Genomic DNA, 21,245 nt, shown 5'->3' with positions numbered 1-21,245 from the left:
GGAAGTAGCTTCCTTCCACTTTAGATGGGCATGGGTCTGAACCAAGTAAGTACTCACACCTTTAGCCTTTTCAGCATGGAGTGGAGGATATGCTATCCTCTCCCCTAATTCTCATCCCTAGGAAGGACAACAATATTCCATAAACAATGTCGTACATAGAACACTCAACTCATGCTTTTTTCCTGTGAAGTGTGATATACTTTATCTTAACCTTGGTAAATATTTTTTAAAACTTGTATGCAAAAACGTGAGAAGAAACAGCTTGTATCATTCTAATCAAAATGTTTAGAAGAACACGTGGACATACAACTACACATACTGACATAGACATACCAGGCTTAAGAGCAATCCAGCCACCCTTTTCTTGTTGGTGCATCCATGCTTTCCAGCCTCTTGCTCCTTTTTCTCCAATTCGTGGTTCTCCACTATCCCAAAAGGGTTCAAAGAACTCCACCTGTTGTTTTGGCCAGGGGGAACCAAAACAAAACATACAGAAAAATAATTTGTGCTGTTGTACAGACACTACCTGAGTCAACCTAGATTTTCCAGACCCTACAATCACTTATCTGGGTGCAACTTCTGTATCTGAAGACTTTGTTAGATGCTGCTTAGGAATCAGCAGGAACAACTGAGTACTGCAATTATGCCTGTGTTACTGCAGGACTGTCATCAGCTCTTCTCATGCAAATAAGGATTTTTTTTAAAAGGTATTAGGCTTTAAAGAAAGCAAAATACTTTTGTGCCAAATGTCCTATACAGGTCCTTCAAGGATAAGGATCCAAAGTCCCCAAGATGTGGCTTTCAGAAACAAAATCTCCCCTCCTCCCTATCTTCCATGGGACCATGAAGAATTTGGCTAATGGAATGATAATACAGACAATCATACACCTATGGTCAAATCAAAATGTTACAGTTGGACTTTAATATGACTGGGCTGAGGACAAGAGGAAAAGATCAGTAAGGCCTTTCATCTCTCAGGTTTCAGGGTGGTCAACAACTTCAGGGCACTTTCCAGTGAGTCAGGAGTCCAGGGTTCTACTCCTGAGTTTGTCACTGCCTGTATGTAATCTCTCATCTTTAGATTCATGAATTCCTCTCCTGCTTTGTGTATACTTAGCTCTAACGACCATCTCTCCTATTGTATGCATCTGTTGTATACCACTAAACCTTGGCTTGGACATTGAGATGGGACTGTTAATAGAAATATTAACAATAAAATTTACTCTAAGAAAAATCAAGCATCAACATATCAGAAAATGCAGGCTTACAGCAACTGCAAAATCTAATGCTGCTCCTCATGGATATATTCTTTGCTCCAAGTGAGAAAGTGAGCTGTGAAAACAGTACAGAAACAAGTAATTCAAGATTGAGTCATAACGCTTCTGTAGGAGAGCAGAATGTGCAATCAGCTGTAAATCTAGCATTTTCCTATTTTCAAGAACTGCACCTTCCAACCTAAACACTGCCCTTCTAAATTGAGATTCCTTTCCATCCTGCTTTCTTAAGAGTTTTTAAACACTACAGATAATCTTGCAGTTTTTCAAATAATTGGAAGTATAACTCGAGCTTTATCTGTGTAACTATACCAAATCTCCCATCCTGTATGATAATTATGATTAAACCCTAAACTTTTGGCTCTTTAAGAGGACACCACTATTATTTAAACTGCAAGATTGCTCCATTGGTGGGTAACAGCATTAATCTAGAGAGCAAAAAATGGAGTCTCAGTAGCGGTTTCTGGGGAAGAAGGTGAGGTAAGAGAAGGAAATTCAATTTCTGTCCTCTATGATAGCCCAGCTGCCTAACTGGTGGCCCTCCCTACCACTCATTAAAAAGGAAGCAGCTCCCTACAATTCAGTGGGATGATGCTACACTGGCAACAGCCCCACCTAAATATTAACTTACTGATTATTATTGGGGTGCACACCCAACATTCTCCTGAGCAAATCAAGAGAAAAAGCAATTTAGTACTTTAACAGAATAAGCTGAATGGAATCTCATAGGTCAAATAAAACATACTTTAAAGCATGAAGGTGTTTCTAATGTAGCCATCAAAGAATTACTGAAAACAACAGATAATGGAGAACCTAAGAAATGTTTGCAAGAACTGTCTAGAACAAAAAGAGATTATAGGTCCTATCAGCTTTCTCCATCAACAGTAACAAAACAACAGCAGTTTTGAGGAAAAGAAGCAGGGGAAGTGCTAGACACAGACACTGGTCAGCCAACTAATTTTTTCCCATCTTTAATTAGTAAAAAAGAAGACGAGAAATGACTGCTTATCACACTTCTACTATATACAGTAGAAGACCCACAAGCATTTTTCCAATGCAAGCATCACCTTGAAGAACCACAAACTAAGTTGTGATTCAAAAGATTTCCCTATGTGCTTAAAAATTCATCAACATTTTTCTGTTACAGCATTCTCTGTAATGCACAACGACATACACCCATTTAAATGGAGATTGATACCTGTCCCCTTGTTGGCAGATCTTTTACACTGTCAGGTTTAAAGAAGGTGAAGTCAATCAGAGCCTGAAACAAAGACACTGCTTTCTCAGAATGGCCAGCCTGCCTCAGAAAGTGGCACTGCTGAATAAATATAGCTGTAAAGTAAAGATGATAACATTTTAGTATTTCAAATAGATTTTGTTGCAAAGTATTTTATTACAGCCCACAAATATACAAAACACGTACATGAAGTGCTGTAGAGCATAATTGTTTTGAAACAGTATCAAAATCCAACACACAAGGAGTAACTAGCATAAATGCATGTCAAGATTGTTGTAGTTTAATTAATTTTAAGATCTCCCACTTTAAATATGCCACAGAGATTACTTTTTATTCACGCCATACGTGCACTGTACTTGTTGATGAATAAAAGTTATACGCAATGGTCCCAACTTCAGTTTATCCAACATCTGTCAGAGTGGGTCATAGCCCTCTTTGAAGATGCTGGGCATTATTACAATTCACACAGTAGGTGATTACAACAAAAATCCTTTTTACCTCATTTTTTTCATGAGATAGTTATATTGGTAATATGTTGGCAATACACCATTTTCATTCCAACTGTCATTCCCATTTTCTTTTCCTTTACATAAGAACTCAGTTAAGAGAAGTCTGATCTTTTGGTCAAAGTATTACTGCTTGAAAGTAGAGAAGAGTCATATCCCTTGCTCTTCAAGAAATTTTTTCTGTAATCACTACCATATCCCTACTACACACTGAGCCTCAAGTCTCAGCTTAAAAAGGGAAGCAAAGCCCCAGTTTTTCCATTCATATATTTGCAATGAGAGTCTTAAATGAAAGAACTGGGGAAATAACAGGTATTATAAACACCTCTATTACTAAGTAGTTCAAGGACATTTCAGAGATATTCCATCACTCCAAATTACACTCAAGTCTTAACAAAACAGTGGCTGTTCAAAAACCAAATTGCTTTAAATCATAATCTGAATTGGCTTGCAAAAAAACCCCAAACCCATAAATCAAGACTTAAATAATTCATTGATAGTTTTGAAAACAGTTCTTAAAAGGTATTGTTTCTTCACTAAATGTATTGGCTTTGAAGGGTTTTAAACAATCAAAATATTTAAGTGTCTAGATAGACACATGTAACAACATAGGTTAGCATCAATTGCTTATAATGATCATCTTATTTTTTAATACTAAGAAGTGGGAAATTATTTACTCCTTTTACCTGTATTCAGATTTACATCAGGTGTGTGCACATAAAAATTTTAATTCAGCCAAAATATACAAACTAGGCATTTCATCCAATTTTCCTGCAAAGTCAATGATTGCTTCTGATAACAAAGACTCTGAGATTTCTGAAGATATCTAAACAACAAAAAGTATGTTTAAGTATATAATAGAATCTTCCAAACTATTTTAACCAATTCAGGCACTGTGTCCAACTGACACTGAAAAAGTTGTCCTTTTCTAGTTTCTCAGCTTCAAAGAGATGAACTTTGATTAAAATAGTCTAAATATAGAGAATATCTCATCAGGACTTGCTGCCAAACTGGAGCCAAAAATATATTATAGCATAAGTTTTTCTGCATGATAAAAAAGAAATATATATTTGAAGAAATGCAAAGATCATAATTTTCTTTGTGGTAAAAGCTGAAACCAGCATGAAAGCGTACTTAATTCAGTCCATGATGCTAAGACACTTCTGCAGATGAACTGACCTAAAAGATAAGGATGTTTCTCCCCAGCCAGTAGGTATAATTTGAAAAATAGGGCTCTCTTTCCACAGCAAAAATTGAGAATGCTTATCTTCATCTGCTTTATATTAACAGTTCTTAGTAAATTTAAAATATTATGAATTGTTATCTCAAAATTTAAACAAAAACTGATCTATAATTTTAAATTAATTTTTACTTGCTTTCTTAAATGTCATGTTCTAAAAAAACACTCCCCTATTTCCAAGCAGATAGTACTGCGTACTGAATTGAACACTAGATGGCATAGTCCACCACTATTTAAAATTAGCTCTTTGTCATTAGTAAAGGTGAAAGGTTGAAGATACAAGCCTACCATACATCTACACTGCTACTCACCTCATAATTAATTTGTGAAACTCTTTGTATATTTATCTTAACGAACAATTTGGTAATTTTCCTAATAAGTATGCTGACAGTTTGAATTCAGCCCAAGAATTAGACAGTTGAGTCACTAAAAAAAAATTTCAGATCAAGTCTTCCTACTGGAAATTTCTCCACTCCTATCACTTGAATTCCAAAGCGGGAAAAATACCCCCCACCAAACCTAAAAGCCTCAACAGTGTTAATAAACAAGTCACTATAGTCTTAATACAGAACAAGAAGACATTATGAGTGGAACAGAAACACAAATAGAATTAAGTTAATTTTCATTTTAACCCATCTATAGATATTGCCAGCAAACAAGTATTTTCAAAAATGTCAATCAATCTAACATAGTTAATTAGTTAAAGGAACTCCATTAAAAAAAACCAAATTTCTCATACAAACAGTATTTAATGAGTCAAATATATTCTGTGCAGGGAAACAAAATGAAAGAAAAACCTTCCTGTTTGATAAAACAGATGCTAAATAAAACATTTGTCCTGAGAATCATTCATTGTGGTTAGTGTACAAAGTGACTGAAGTGTTGGAAATCAGAGACAGAAGAAACAATCAGAAGCTGTCAGGCAGTACAATATCCACCTGCCAGCACAGGATTTTTCTTTTACAGCACTTTTTCCAGTGTTTGATCCAAGATGAATCGACCAAAGACCATAAGAGATCTGAACACCTGAAACTAAGTTGTAACCCAGCATCTCAATCCATAATTCCGGACTGGATATTGTGTAACAGATAGCATCATTGCTCAAACAGCAGTTACAGGACTTGGATAAAAACACAGGTTCCTTGGATTATGCCACACATGAGGAAATATGGACTGCTTCATAATAGTCTCCTCTAGATTAAAAGCAAATTTTAAAAGGGAAGAAAACCCCAAACATATTAATGGTGATACTAATATTTCCGCTTCCTCAGTGTATTCATAGATTAATAATCACAATGACCCCCCAAGCCAGAGAAGCAAAATTGAAATGGGATAGGTTAAGTCATTTCGCTCCAAATAAATTTAAAGCCCATGCCAGAACTGAGCATGAACGCATTTCTTCCCTGGATCCAGTCCAGTGTCCTAATCATCTGACTGATTTTCCTTCAAGGGATAAATATATAATAAATTAGAAATGGTAGATATATGCATACAATAAATACAAAAGGCATGATCACATGGTATTACAGTTCAGAATTCTCCATCTATGAACTGGGATGCTCAAGAAAATTTCACATCAGACTTCCCATATCCCTTCTCTTTTCTGGATTGAAGTAATTAACTACAGAACTTTCAGACAAGAGGTAATTGTTTCTTTCACAAGCCAACCTTTTTTTTTTTTTAATAAATATTTTTCAAAGATAAAAGTACATCTCTCTGCTGTTGCCTGCAATTCTCCAGCCTTGACATTTGTACTGTAAACTGCTCAGCACATTAGACTTTACTGGACATTATATCACAAACTCTCCTGGGGAAGAAAAGCATCTGCTATACCCATATTTGGTTGCAATATCTGCTTTAATTCTCAGCTAAGAAATCAGGATGCCAGGCATTTTGAAGAGAATAAAAACTTCCTGTAATACATACGAAAGTCTATTCTTAAAGAGAACGTAGCTAACTCCTGTGAAGACCATTCCGATCACAACATGAAATAGAATGAACCTTACCTAGCATAGCTGCTTCTGTGCCAGGCAGTAAAGGATGTGATACCATGCTGCCATCCTGTACAGCTGCCAATGTAGTCAAACATTTTCCATAGAGACTATTGATCTTTGAAACAGAAAAGGTAGTGAACTGACTTTGACAGAACAGGAGATATTTCCTCCACAGCTCCGGATTATTGGGATGTAAGAAAATTAGCTTCTGCCATTCTTTAATCAAAGCTGGTGGTTCCCAGAATTCCGTGCAAAGCTTCAGCCTGGCGAGTTTCAGATCAACATTACTTGGATTGCTTTCAATTGCCCTCTCTAAAATAGCCAGTTTCTTTTCTAAGATTAACTTCAGTGATTTTCTTCTTACTTCCTGCTCTCCTTTACTGGCATAAGGGCTAGGTCCTCTCATTAATTCATCCTTGTAACAAAAAGAAAAATCATTACAACATTAGGAAGAATCATCACTAGAATCACAAGAAGAATGCTGACATTTGTGAAGATGAATTAACAGCTCATTCTTCACCAACAGAAGATATACAGTCCTAAACAAATGATACTACAATATAACGTTCATATATTTATTACTTATAATAATCAACCAGGTCTGTCAGAACACTTACCTGAAAAGAAACAAATTCCATCCAAGCATTAATATCTCTTGGGTTTTCTCTGACTTTCTTGTTATGTTCTTCCACTTTTGTCATTAGAATGGAGTTAACATTTATCCCAGGCTCTTGAATTGTTTGCTGCCTATTTACAGGCTCATGGTCTGCACTCTTGCACTCTTCTCCTTGTAGCCACACTGTAGTTGATGGATCATAAATCCCAAGAGGATTTACCTCCGTTGTGTCCGAAGGTTCATCAGTTTCCATTTGGAAAACTGGTATAAAAGCCGTTGGGTCAGATGGAGAACTTCTATTGCAAACAGGAATCCCATCTGTGTTCAGCACCTTCACATTGTTCTTTGTGAAGTAGCGGTCAGGTCGCCTCTGTAATGGCTTCCTTTCTGATGCAGAACTGTCCCAAGTTATACACTGTTTCTTTGCATCTATGCCAAGACAGGACTGTCCTCTCCTTTTGTATCTTAGAAGGAAAAATACAATTAAACATCTTCTACAATATACGTTAGAAAAGACACCTCCTTTTTGGAAGAAAGCATAGAGGAAATACTTTAATTCAAATTGACCCAAATAATGTATGCATAGACCTTCAAAAATGTAAGAACTTGGTAACTTTCTCCATATTTAAGACTTCAATTCATGTATTTTTTCAGTGCCATCACAACTTTTATTATCATACTAAGCTTCACCTGTTCAACAATATCTGTCATACTCAGCAGAAGAATTTTTTTTTTCTTCCTATCCTTTTAAGCCAGGCAGACAAACCTGGAGAAAGGACAAAACAGCATTATTTAAGGCTATTTAGATTAGATTATTTTAAACTGAAAAAAATCAGACACCAGTAGTTCAGTCCGGTAATATCTTTCTATATCCCTAAGCCTCTATCCATTTTATGTGCCAAGAAGTTGGCGGGGGACTGGAGAGGAAAGAGAGACCAGGTTCATAAAGGCCACAATAATCCTATGGATTGAGAAAGGAAAATACCATCTTAAAATATTATCAAGAATGTCATTTCAGTAGCAGGCATAGTGACGTGCAATGCTAAAACAACACTTTTAATCTCAAACAATAGCTGATAATCCAAAGGTGGCAGAAAATTGAAATGGATTGTAACCACGCAATTTTACTGCAAAGGTATATACACTACAAAAATAAAACCCATAAATCCTCCCTCCTCCACATATAATTACTTTTTACATATAGTAAACAATTTTCCTTGCAAACATCAAGAAGTAAGTGTACATACATAATGCACGAGCCCAGTATAGGCTCCTTTGGACGGACTTCTCCATTAATGCGGGGAAATGTTCTGAAGAGTCATCGTAGTACCAGTAACCCACTAAGGATGTCGAATATGCAATTTCATCTATAGTCATTTGAAATGTAGCAACGCATAAGACAGATACCCTTTAGCACAATGTCTGAGTGATCTAACACAGAAACTGTTTGCTAAGAAAGTATCTGTACCTATTTCTTACAAGGATATCAAACTATGCCAGTAAGTAAACCTCTTGCCCAATCTAGTATGAAATAATCAGTACCTTCATTTCCCTTCCAGACACAGAATCAGAACAACAGAGATCAAAAGGGGCAGTCACCCAAAGACGATCTATAACAGAACCTGGGATTTCTGACCTCAAAACCATGCTTTTTTATCTGCCCCATGCTGCCACCTCCAGGTGGCAGTTCTACAAGCTCACATGCTTGCAGTCTACTACACATGGAATGATTTTAGAAAAAATGAAAATCATGCACTTTATTCCCATTATTTCATGGCATCTTTTGCCTTTTAAAATCGTTCTGCCCAATGCAAAGTGAAATTTTGAAATAAACCATTCAGCTACCTTATTTTCTCATCTTCTACATAAAAATTTCACAGCTAGACTCAAGTTAATGAATCTTGAGATAGTGACTGTGTGATAGTTTGAATGCCAGCAGAAAACAACATATTGTACCTTGCTATGTCTCCTCGATACAGGGATTTGTAGGCCCAGTTTGCAGGGTCTGGTTTCTTGTCTATTCTGAAGGTTTCTGCTGTGAAAGCCTCAATATCATCAAGCCAAACAAAGCGATTGCTGGTAAGATTTGATGTTTTCTTATCTAGACTGAAGAAAAGGAGAAGTATATTCTAAACATTGGTGAATATATTTAGCATTTACAAAACCCATGAAACATAGCATTTCTGTAGTTTATAATAATTTAATTTACTCAAAGTCATGGTAAATGATCCACCCCTGCAATGTCAGTCACACACTGGGAAAGAAACAACTAGAAATACACTAATAAGACCATCAAAACAAAACAAAAACACTCCTCACACTTCCAAAAATTGCATTTAGAATTATGAAAGGTCATAACCAGATTTAACCAAGTAACTGCTTGGTAAACTATAATCTAAGAGCCATATAGTACTACTATTAAAATTTAGTTTTGTCTTTCTTAATTGTAACATTTTACTAAAAGAGGATAGTCTGTAAGAGGATTATATTGATTAGCTGCAATTATACCCATGCATTTGATAAAAGCATGCAAAGTGCTTTATGGATTACAGTTGTACAAATGGACTTAAGTGGAAATTGCCACCTGCCTCCGAACTGAACTTCCAATCTGAATTCATGTTACAAAGATGTAACTTAGTAAATGAGTTTTATAGTCTTGAGAAGCTTTCTAAAATTGCACAAGACTTATTGTATTTAGAGCAATTTTGTGGTTCAGGTTTCAAAAACGGTCTCCTGAAAACTCAGTATTCTCTCAGTATCAACAATTTATATAAAGAAGTGAGAATAGACACTCCGAAAGAACTTCATCCCTTTCATTTGGGCAAAGCACTGGCTGGTTGGCCCAGTCTAGCAAACAGTTCATGAACCAGGTTCAGCACGTAGTCCATTCCATCCAGCCCAGACACCCTTCCAGCAAAGACCAAAGTTACTGGGCAGAGCAGAATGATCTTAGCATCCCAATGATTTTTACTGTCCTTCCTCACAGCCAAGTAAGCCTTCGCCACCACAAGCCAACAACAGTCTTCATACAGGATGTGATGAGGGTGGCTAGAGGCAGCAGACAACTCCTCTGGTACTGCTGCTATTCTTCTACAGGGAATCAATGTTAAGAGCCCTTGGCATAGACACATGCCCACGAGCCTATGCTCTCAGCTCCTGGTAAATCTGCCTTGGGAAAAGTAGTAAATTGGGGGAAAGTCAAGAACTGCCTGGACTACACCCAGCTGTAACAGCAATTCCTCAATCTCACCAAATCCTCACTCTGTCTGTCTCAGGAGCAGCTGCAGCGCTGTGAATTAGAGCCAGAGCTGCTGGTGCTAAAGAAAAAACAGGAACTAGGGAATCAAAGAGAGGCAAAATGGCTGCTCAAACTAGCAAACTCAATGAGAAACAGGGAAAGGTGACTTACACAGTCAGTTAGATTGGGCCACTTTGAATAAAATGATCAAAGACCAACAGACTGAGAAAAGCCCAGCTAGGTATGCCAAACCTGAATACTCAGTGTGTTCACAGAACCTCTTTTACTGCTCAAAGATCATGGTAGTCACCAGACACCTATTTTCTTGTTCCATATAAAAATGACATCTTCACTAATTACACAGTACTTTAGAGCTCCTGGAATTAACAAAAAAGATCTAGCAAAACAATTTAAATTGTTCAAATACTCATCTAGATGTAATATGAGCAAGAAGTACGAAGCACACAGCATAGAGCAATAAATGGCTGGACATAAAAGAAATGTTAAATTGTACAACAAACTTTGTCTTACTATAAAAAAAAGGAAATGTTAATTAAGTGAGAAGGAAGTTATATCACAAGGCAAACACAGCTGTATGCTAAGACTTTTGCACTAATTAAGAATAACATTTAATGCAATCCCTCTCTGAACTCTTCCAGTAAATCAAAGCTCCATGAAAGGAAACAAGATGCTTACAAAAACTCAACATAACTCTCTCATGTTTTTAAAAATACATTTTGGTACCGCCATACCATGCTTTGTTCTGCAGAACCATGTTTTAGTCACAGTTTTTCAGATGTGATTAAACAAGTGTTTCTAATTCTATTTTCATTACTTTGAATGCAGGTTTAGTCATAAATTCTTGCCACTGCAAGCTGTGTAATTCATAAAGTTGAAGAAACAAGTACAAGAACACAATGAATTTACATCTTCCATAGTATTAATAAATACATACTTTGCTGCTGCTGCTTCTTTGTGATTTCTGCCACTTCTTGTGGCTTTGTCCTTGATGTGCTTAGTGTCCAGGTCAGATTCACTGCTACTGGAGTCCCCTTTGGTTTTCTTTTTTGTCTTCTTATAGTGATGATGCTTTTTTTTTTTCTTTTTCCTTTTCTTACTTGACTGTTTCAGACTCTTATCTGTATCACTTTCCCCTGATAACTCTGATCTTGAAGTAGTCCTGCTTGAAAACAAGTATGTGTGTGTGTATATATATATCTGTATACACCTGCATATCTAAGTAGTAAAACTGTAAAGAAATATCACCATAAGAAAATTCAGAATCATTTTACCCTTCACCTTTATTCTTCCTGTATTTTTGGAGAATAAAGTTAGCAGAAACACATACAATAGAAGTGATACAAATTTGCATTAAATAAAAACTATCTTTATTTTTTCAGCTGCTGGAATTACTGACAACCAGTCTTAAAGTTTTAATTGTCAAAGGCATTCTGATGTGTGACCTGTATAAATATCCATTTGTTATCATTGCTAAATTAAAGATGACTGAACTGACAAGATTTCCTAACTTTGCTAAGACAACTCAGGTCAAGCTAAAAGCATGAGAAATCTTTCAGGGTGACCTGCAAAAGCCTGCACTTTTTTTCCTTGTTTCTTTATGATTTACATAAGGAATATCAAAAAAATACTTTTAAAATCACTTCCAGATTAGAAATTCAAATCTTACCTCTCAAAGAACAATTTTTGAAGACTACTAAATCAATGCTGTCATATAATGTAATGTAGTAACAAACACTACATGCAACAAACAACTGCCTCACTGAGAGATCACGCAAGGGAGAGATAGTTTCGACAGAACACACGTATATGATTGTACATACTACATACACTCCCATACTTAATGATCAACTGAAATAATGGAGGTCTTCACTAACCCTTAATTAAAGCAGAAGCTCTTTTTAAACAGTTTTTCTGGAATCTTTCAATAAAAGAAAGGAATGACAAGTCTCAGTATTCCTAATGCGTCAATAAAAGAAAACGCAGTGTACCAGAAGCAAGACACCTCAGAAAATAATCTTACACAATTTATTTAAGGGCACTAAGACAAAAGAAGCTATGGGAGAACCATTAGCAGGCCTTTAAAACAAACACGCACACACACTCCCCAAAACCAAAAAACAAACCAAAAAACCACCAACTATGCTGGAGTAATTAGTTTTTATTGAACTGAGAATGTACCCTAGCAATAGGCAGAAAGATCAAACATTTCTTAGTACACTGTTTTTTGACATTCTTTTTCAAACATTAATAAATATGGCGGGTTTACTATGTCATTCTATCTGAATGGTAATTTGTAAATTCCTTAGTTTTGTAACATTGAAGTCCTGAAAAGATTTGAAGAAATATAAGCAGAATATATGACTGATAAACAGAACAGTGATTGCATTTCAATCACACAACACGTGTAACTGTAAGAGTAAGTATATAAAAAGGTATATTCAGCTGCTATTGTTATTATAAAGACATTCTCTATCATGACCACTAACAGTCATAAACACAGGAGCTTGTATCAAATTAAAAGTGACTAGCTTTTTGAACTTGGCAACTTCAACTTGATTCCATTAATAATTAGAGTGTTAGTTATAGTGTAGATATGCCAAGTATAGCAACTATTCTAGTGAAGGTATTAAAAAACTAGTTCTTCAGCAAACATGGCTGCTTAAAGCTCATTTTTGTAAAAAAATATAATCACCCACTTCAGTGATCAGCATGTTCTACACAGGCGCACAACTTGATACATGTAATATTTCATTAATTCACATCTTCAACTAGTTTTTAAAAAGTAAAAGAACTTGACTGTGAAACTGGTTTCCACAGAGAGATCAGAAAGATGATACTTAATCTTTACATTATTTCAAGGGTCACTTAGGATATTCAAAAGCTAATGAAGAATCATGATCACTCAGTTCCCTTTCCATTCTGAAATAACAATGATTTAAATCCAGCTGTGAGAAAAAGAAAATGGGAATGTAATTGCGTAAGTTTAATTTCTCATTATTTTAAGTTAAAGGACGTGGAAGCATTATTCATACTTTTATATATGACTCAGTTCAGGCGTTTTTCAATACTGAACAGTGGAATGAAAAGCAGCCCTAAAACCTCCTGATTTTGGTCTCACAGAACAAAAGAGAAGCAGGACATAAGAAAGAGGCTATTTTAAAAGATACTGAAGATACTTTACCTTATTAGTGGTGATTTTTCAGGGATGAGATTTGTAACTTCTGTAGTGCGCTGATGCAGTAACAGTGCATCTTCCGTAGAGAAGCTTGGGTTACTAAGCCAGTCCAATTCTGCAGGTAAAGAAAGGTGTGAGATGAATACAGATTAGTTTACTGTGCTTTTTAAACTTGTGAGTTAACCTAGTCAGCAGACAGCTAAATTCGCAGCAAATGTCACTAAGTCATGTGTAATAATTGAGCATATCGGAAGGTAGTCCATGTAATTTCAATTTAGCAGAACACCAGGTTTTAACGAAGTAAAATATTTAGGAGCTGGAATCCTCCCCGACATCAGTCGAAGCTTTAAAAACCCCACTATATAATAATACTTTAAAGTTCATACTGAAAGCAGACAATGTTTTATACACTGCTATATATGTTAAAAAACCCAAATCTGTCCAATATTAATTTCTAACTTTATGTATTTATAGATTGTATAAATGTTATATATGCATAATTATATAAGATCTTATATCGTCATATATTTTATATTATAATTATTATGTAAAATATATAATATAGATGTTTACATATTTGGCTTTAAAGAGTAAAATCGAAAAAATTACAGAAGGACATAATTACTTGAAATATGTAGTTAATGAATGCAACAGAACTTATGCAAACATATAAAAATGTACTTTACTCACTGTATGGAAAATATTTTTAATGCAATTTTATTGATAGGGACACCCATTACTGATAAGAATACTCAAGTGTTTTATACAAGGTCAAAACGTGTCACTGGATTCTCAGTTCTCTAACCACTGAAATCATTAGACTTTTAAATAGTGTGAAAAAAGGGTAATTGATGCTAATTTTGATATATTAGTCAGCATTAAGTATTCTGCATCTAGACCTCAGCCATTTCAGTCATCAGATGAGATCAGATATCAACAGGATGTGAAGGGGGAACTTTTTGCCACAATTTTATTGATATTAAAACATCTATAACAATTTTCATAGAGATTTCATTTCTAAAATTCTTTTAAGTATGTGACATTTTCTAACATATTGAACAGCAAATGTTATTTCACATAAGCACAGAATTTAACATCAGCCTCTCCAGTGCCAGACCACAGGAGATAACAACAAAAGGAACAAATTTGGTCTCCCTGCCTGTTCTCCATGCTATTTACAACCATTTTTGCCTTGGTGTTCTTCCTGTCACACTCCTGTCTTTGTGCTTTTGACTACACTGACCCCTAATCCTTATGTAGCACGAACTCATTGTCTGCCAAGCCATACATCTCTCCTCCTTAAGTATTTCTTTCAGAAATAGCTCTTCATACCAAAATTCTTTCTTCCATCTCTCATCCCTGAATTGTTATCCACAAAAGCATTTAAAATGGAGCAAGCTACAAAGCAGTTTGTTAAGCTAAGTTAAACTCATCAAGAAGTACGTACAATCAAGCAAAGCTCCAGTTCGCATTTCCCAAGAGACTGCTCCTGTTACCAAACGTCCCATGGGAAGGGCCACCTTCCCTGGTTCATCTTGAACCTCCATCTCTGTGCAGAGGAGAACCCACAATTCATGGCACTATCAGGACCAAAACACACTTCTCACGTGCACCCCAACAGATACGCTGTAAAATACTGCCATGCACCATTTCCCAGCTCACCAAAACATAGGATGTAGACTGAAAAATAAAAATTCAGCTGTATAATACATACATGTATTATTGTAACCTTCTGCCTGGCAATCAGAATCACCAAACCTAAGGCAAATACACTACCCTACTTTGTTGCAAATCAACATGAGATTTTTTTTTTCCCTTCCAGGAAAATACTTAAGATATATTACTGTAAAATTAGAATAAAAATTGAAACCTTAAAACCTCAAACCTTATTTGCCTATTCAAAATATGATAAAAATCTACTATTTAATTTAAATTAATCCACCCTGGTACAAATGCCTTCATTTTAAGTATGCGTCTATGATTCTAAAACTGTAAATCTACCACAAAGCATTCTTCCAAAAACTTTGGGGAGCTTAAAGGAGAAAGATTTATGCTGGAGAATATTCAAGCAACACTTCACTTGCCTATCAAAATAATTATACCCCCTGCTGGGGAATAAAGTGTTATGCAACAATAAGTTAATTTCTTATTTTGATCCTGTAAGACATGTATTAGCAATGAACCTAAAGTCAGAATCACTTCTTAGAAGAATTGTATTTAGTATTTTCCATGAAATACCAAAATGTTTCTCATGGATAATTCTGTAACGATTGCATATTTAAAACACACAGGAGTTAAATAAATTCATACACCTGATAAGTGCATAAACAAATTGGAGTTAGCAAGTCAATATATGTCACACAGTATACCAAGTGCCACTTTATACCTAGATTTTTGAGGTATATTTATTAAATCTGATATTGATTTTAAAAATTATTATCTTCCGTATATTTAATTATTTCTGCTCATTTTGGTAATGAACATGGGGTGTAAAGGAACACAGCAGCAAACTGCAACCCTACAATGTTTTTCCACAGGGCCTTCTCTGTTTTTTCTCATAGACAAATTCAGAGAGAGCACAATGGTCCAAAGCACTCCAGATTTCAGTATATGCAACTAATCTGCACATAAAGCCTTTTATTTATTTACAGAATTAAAGGAGACATTTAATTCCCTTAAAAAAAAAAAATCCATCTTTGTTTTGATTTGCGTTGTATTACCCAGATCCACCTAACAAAACAGAAAAACTTACTGGTTGGCAGAGTCTCTGGTGTAAAAGTGTATCACGTAACAGCACAGAACTGCAACTTATTAGCGAGACAGATCTCCTTAAAATTATTGTATCTGTTCCAAAGATACACAAAACATATCTAATTTGTCTTTGGCCAGATCTCCAACGACGTACTTCAGGCACGAAGATATCCACTGTAGCCTTTGAGTTTCTCTTCTTTTTAATAAATTATTGTCCCTTTGTAATGTGTAATAAATCATTTACTAGTATTATTTTTTGGTAGAAATAAATGTATTGTAAGGTAGTTCTGTATTGATTTGAATAAAGAATTATGGTTCAAAAATCACTTGAAATATATTAACACTGATACTCATGACACTTAATAAAACACTGGGTTACGTTTTTTTAAAAAGCAAGCTGGAAGGCAGAATGAATGTCAATAATTTGCCTTCAGTCATACAGAGTTGTTGATGACAAAATTCAAAACTTACAATACTCAGACCATTAGGAAAAAAGTCTAAGATGTCTAACTTTTAAGATCTTGATTTAAGGTGTTTTAAAATGCTGTACGCATCAAAACAGGCTTTTCATTGATTTCAAGAGCATAATATCTGGTTCTCCAAAGATTAATGCAGATAATGCATTTTTTAATATTATTCATCAGTGTAAACACTTTAGATACAGACCAGCCCAAACTAGGAAAAAATGTTTTTATACAAGTATGCTAAATTTTATAATCTTGAGCATTATGGCACTACAGTGCCAAATAACTTCCAAATGGAGATACAGATCCTTAGCAGCACTAAGAGCTTCAGTCTTAAAGACTGAAAAATAGAAAGCAACTGACACATTTCTTTTTAAGATGGCATTATTGATCACATTGACAAAATGAACAGAGAAGAAAATAAACAAAGCAAGCAGTAAAGCTTCAGGTGTTTTAGAAGACACAATAAAACATGGGTCTGACCAACCATATAAACTTCCCTGAGGCACAAAACACACTTTAAACAAAAGAAGCTACACCTGAACTGGCAGAAGAGTGGAAAGCAGTTATCTTTATATTTCTCTGTTTAAATAGCTGTTCTAAGACCAGAACCACATTCTTAAATAAAAAGACTGAGTTGGCAAAATTTTCATCCCCCTCCTTCTCCCAGCAAATTAATCCTGCAGTTCACAAAAGGATGAAGCCTGGATTTCTGAGTTGTGTCCTCCATCCTTTACACTCCCCACCGCTGCCACAGCTTCAGGAATTATCTGGGTTCTCTAGACCCTTCTACAGTACTTTGCCACATCCCTTAATTACTGGCTGGTCAAAAGGCAGCCTGTGCTGTGTCAGATTGTGATCTCCAAAGATGTTTATTAGTTGGCTAATGTACATATGCTCATTGCCAAGCCCATCTATCCTGCTAACAGTTCAATTCACGTTACAGCTTCTCTCTCAGCAGTGGCACTTTATATAAATTTATCTTTTCTAAGCAAATGTAGATCTTCACAGACTTCCTCTACTTCTGCCATTTCTCTCTCCCACCACAACAAATTTGACTGAAAGGGTTCAAAGTCCCGAGGAGGAAGAGATACTGAGTAAGTAGGCTGGCAGAGAGATACACAGCAAGCCTGCATGAGATCCATTTCCATACAAAATTTGCATTAAATATAGCAAAAAAATGGCTGTTATCTCTATTAACTACTAGAAACAAACTTCCAAGATGTCATTTTGACTTAACTTTACCTAAAAGTATCTGTTACAGATGTGAAGTCACTCACTAACTTGGTGCAATATGATCACAACAGTGAGCACAAGCAGAGTAAGTTTGTTTTTTATATTTTAAATTATTGGTTTAGGGCCTCCAAGGAAAACTCACCTTGAGAAATGGAGTCATAAACATTAATTCCCTGACTGTGCCTGTAGCTTTGTTCTACCTGAGCGGATGAGATAAAATTGCATTTTTTTAAAACATGGAAGAATCATACTGCAAGAACTAACCCCTGTAGCACAGTCAATATGCCTCTGTGGATACACCAGGGAAATGTTTAGAATTCTCCAACTACAGTATTTTCTGAACAATTTAATCAAACTGACCTAATACTCTGGAAAGAACTGAACAATTTTTTCCATTACACAACATGCAAGTCCAAACCTCCTTGTAAATAATCTCTAGTGAATCAGCTGGATACAAACATTTAAAACATCAAAATGCATTGCAAACTTTAAAACTCTACCTTTTCATTTTTTTTTGCTATTTTTTCTTGTCAGATGTCTAAAAAGTTTATAATTTGCACAGACCAGATTTACGTTCTTAAAGAAAATAAATAATAAAAGATATAAAAGACTTATTTTGTGATAATATGCATGTACTTGTTATTGTTCTACTCTACCATTCACATTCATGAGCACAACAGTAGAAACAATCCAATGGCATTCTTTTTATACCTTCCCAAGAAAAAAAAATTAAAAATTTACAGCGTGTGTCTACAGAGACAATTTTTAAGAGTTATGCAAAGCCTTTTGTTGCTTCTCAGAATCCTGAAAATCTGCTTTCAGCAAGAAATCGCTGCATCGTCTTACCTATAGAATAGTTCAGACTGTAAATAATGCTGTGCATAATGCTTACTAATGTGAGTAGCGTTGATTATTACCACTGCTCTGTTCAGTATGGCTACTGATACATTTGTAATTTATCTTCTACCAAAAACTAGTTAAGTTTGACAACACAACTGTAAGAAACTATATACAAAATTATTTTGCACTCTAGAAGTTGCTGCAACTCAGCAATCTAGCGGAATAGGAAGAGTGTACAGCAATACTTAAATTTCAGGCAGCACTTATAAATATAAGTAGTTTAGGAAGGTTCGTAAGAGTATGAGACAGAGGTGGTTGGAGGAATGAAACATGGCCAGCATATTTACATTATTACCTCAACTTTTACAATAAAACTATGAAGCAGACCTAAATGACTGCAAAAGACACCTCAGTTTTGCGTATCATGTTAAATACAACATACCCTGTGAACTCTGTATTGTGATGGACTTTGGCTTTGTATCAGCTCTGAGGAAGGAGAGTCATCTATCAGAGAGATACCAAAGTCGCCCGTCAAGTTCTCAAATTCTCATAAGCTGAATGTGTGAAATTTAATATATGCCACTATAAATGAAGTTCTGAGTTAATACTTAAATTTTATAACTTATACTGAAATGTTGTCATTAAAAACAAAGTACGATATTGGCTAAAACATAAAACAAAGAAATTTTGTTCCTTAAAGTTTTGTCAATAATTCTCATGCAAAAAACTACCAGTAGACCAAAATGTAACTCATAAACAGTGCTAATAACTGAAATCTAGATCCCAAACTCAGTCTTAACATCTTTTTCTGTGTAATTTTATCTTCCAGACAGGTGGTCTGCAGTGACACAGACTACACATAACAAACCCAAAGGCTAAATTCCTAGCATTTTAAAATATAAGCAAGGTCTTACTACTAGAGAATTTCACTGTACCTCTGCCTGGGAGAGCAACTTTTCTCTTCCTAGAAGCTATAATTTGGGATCTTATTATATCCATTATTCCCTGCACCAAGTGTCATTACCAGAAAGGCTCCTGAATGTGGCTAGAACATCTCTGTACTGGCAGACTGAGTATCAACAGCTGCAATGCCATCAGGGGGTAATGCAGAACTGGTTAGAACAAGAAACTAACCCCAGCCTGCATTGCTAAAAGCTTCAAAAACTCACCACACTGGCTGGACCAAATATACAAGAAATTTAACCTAGGTAAACAATTATCTTGGCATTTCCCCTTGCTGTGGTGTCTAGAGGATGGGCAGACTCAAGGGTGGTGGAAGCTGGCAAGCAACAAACATAGTTCAAAACATCTCCCAGTAGAATTAATACACGTTGTGCATACTTCAGAGTTTAGCAATACACCAGATAGGGTTCTTTACTCATTTAATAAAAGTATAACTTGCTAGACAGCAACCATGACAGTCAAAATTATAAACTGAATCATAACCTCACTCATGACCTTCCAAAAAATATCCTTTACAACTAAAATTTGGCTTAATAAGCAAGGAAATAAGAAAACACTTTTTGAGTTATCCAAGGCTAGAGGGAAAAAATTAAAAAAAGAAATCCTCTTTTTCTGCATGAAGCAAACCTGCTCCAACACACCCACAAAGTTAACATACACGTATTTTTTCAGAGATGAGTATATTTCTACAGCCATGCCTCCAGCACCTACCAGCAGATAGCTGGAGGCAAATCTGAACACACCTGAGAACCCGCCAATGAGAAGCCAGCACCGTTTTTATGGGAATGACCCTACTTCGGGTGCTCCCCAAAGTTACCTCACGGAAAGTAACTTTACTCGTTAAGTATGACAACTTTATTCAAACCGGCTGCGACATGCCTTGCGCAGAGTACGCCTGTGCGCGCCATACGTACGCTCGTACTCTGCACATGAGGGAGGGGCCCGGGCTGAGGGGCACACCACCCTCTGAAACCGCTTACTGAGCGCACTCAGCGGCGGGGCTGGCCACCCAGACGAGGCCCTCTTCCGCGCTGCCAAGCCTCCAGCGGTGTTGGACACAGACCACCTCTGCCGGGGTCCCGGGCCCCAGCGGCAGCACCACCCACACCGCAACTCCACGGCGGGGGCGGAGCGCGCCCGGTCTGGAACACAGGCACGCACGGGCGGGCCGCGCTACCCCGTGGGAGGGCGGGCGGGCTGGCGGGCAGCCGGAGCAGGCCCGACGGGGTACGCGGAAGGGCCGGCACGGTGCAGAAGGCTCCGTGGGGAGGCGAGTGGAAGCGGAAGGGCTTCCCGAGGGCCGGGCCGCGGAGAGCTGTTGGGGGAAAGAGGGTTCTCCCAGGACTTTACCTTTCCTGGAGCCCTCTCTGCTGCCGGCTGGGGGCTCCCCGGACTCGGCGGCACCGGCAAAAGCCGGAAACAGGGCCATGTCTCGGCTTACCGCCACTGCTACCTGCCCGAACTGCCCCGCGGCGCGGCAAGATGGCGCCGCGGCGCTGAGCGTACTGGGAGATGTAGTTCGTCCGCCCGACATCACAAAATGGCGGCGGGGCCAGGTGGCAGTGGAGGGAAGAAGGGTTCAGTGCTAGGGCTGCTGTGGGCGTTCTGCCTTTCCCAGGCTTTCGCGTGTCTTGCGCAATCCGTTGCCGTCACTAAGGGGACTGGAGGAGGAAACTGCTGGGGGAAGAGG

The 21,245-nt window shown here is 36.8% G+C and overlaps 1 protein-coding gene across 3 annotated transcripts in view; it reads right to left on the bottom strand.

Moving 5' to 3' along the window:
- The window catches only part of NRDE2 (NRDE-2, necessary for RNA interference, domain containing), a 33,109-nt gene extending 12,122 nt beyond the window's left edge, over positions 1–20,987 (bottom strand). The window contains exons 1-8 of one of the 3 annotated variants that reach the window (XM_059819543.1): positions 20,906–20,987; positions 13,308–13,416; positions 11,061–11,288; positions 8,824–8,973; positions 6,869–7,331; positions 6,264–6,666; positions 2,473–2,606; positions 334–454 (exon numbers count right to left, since the gene is read on the bottom strand). In XM_059819543.1, coding sequence (XP_059675526.1) covers positions 334–454; positions 2,473–2,606; positions 6,264–6,666; positions 6,869–7,331; positions 8,824–8,973; positions 11,061–11,288; positions 13,308–13,416; positions 20,906–20,984 — 1,687 coding nt within the window. In that variant the 5' untranslated portion in view covers positions 20,985–20,987. Of the gene's footprint in view, positions 1–333; positions 455–2,472; positions 2,607–6,263; positions 6,667–6,868; positions 7,332–8,823; positions 8,974–11,060; positions 11,289–13,307; positions 13,417–14,544; positions 14,588–20,905 lie in introns of those variants that run through there. The other 2 variants (XM_059819544.1, XM_059819545.1) reach the window with 2 other exon arrangements.
- Between the last annotated feature and the right edge of the window lie 258 nt (positions 20,988–21,245).

The sequence above is a fragment of the Gavia stellata genome, chromosome 7, assembly GCF_030936135.1.
Source record: "Gavia stellata isolate bGavSte3 chromosome 7, bGavSte3.hap2, whole genome shotgun sequence".
Classification (NCBI taxonomy): Eukaryota; Metazoa; Chordata; class Aves; order Gaviiformes; family Gaviidae; genus Gavia; species Gavia stellata.
Note: the sequence above shows the minus strand (reverse complement) of the source record. Positions and strands in the feature narration are given on the sequence as shown.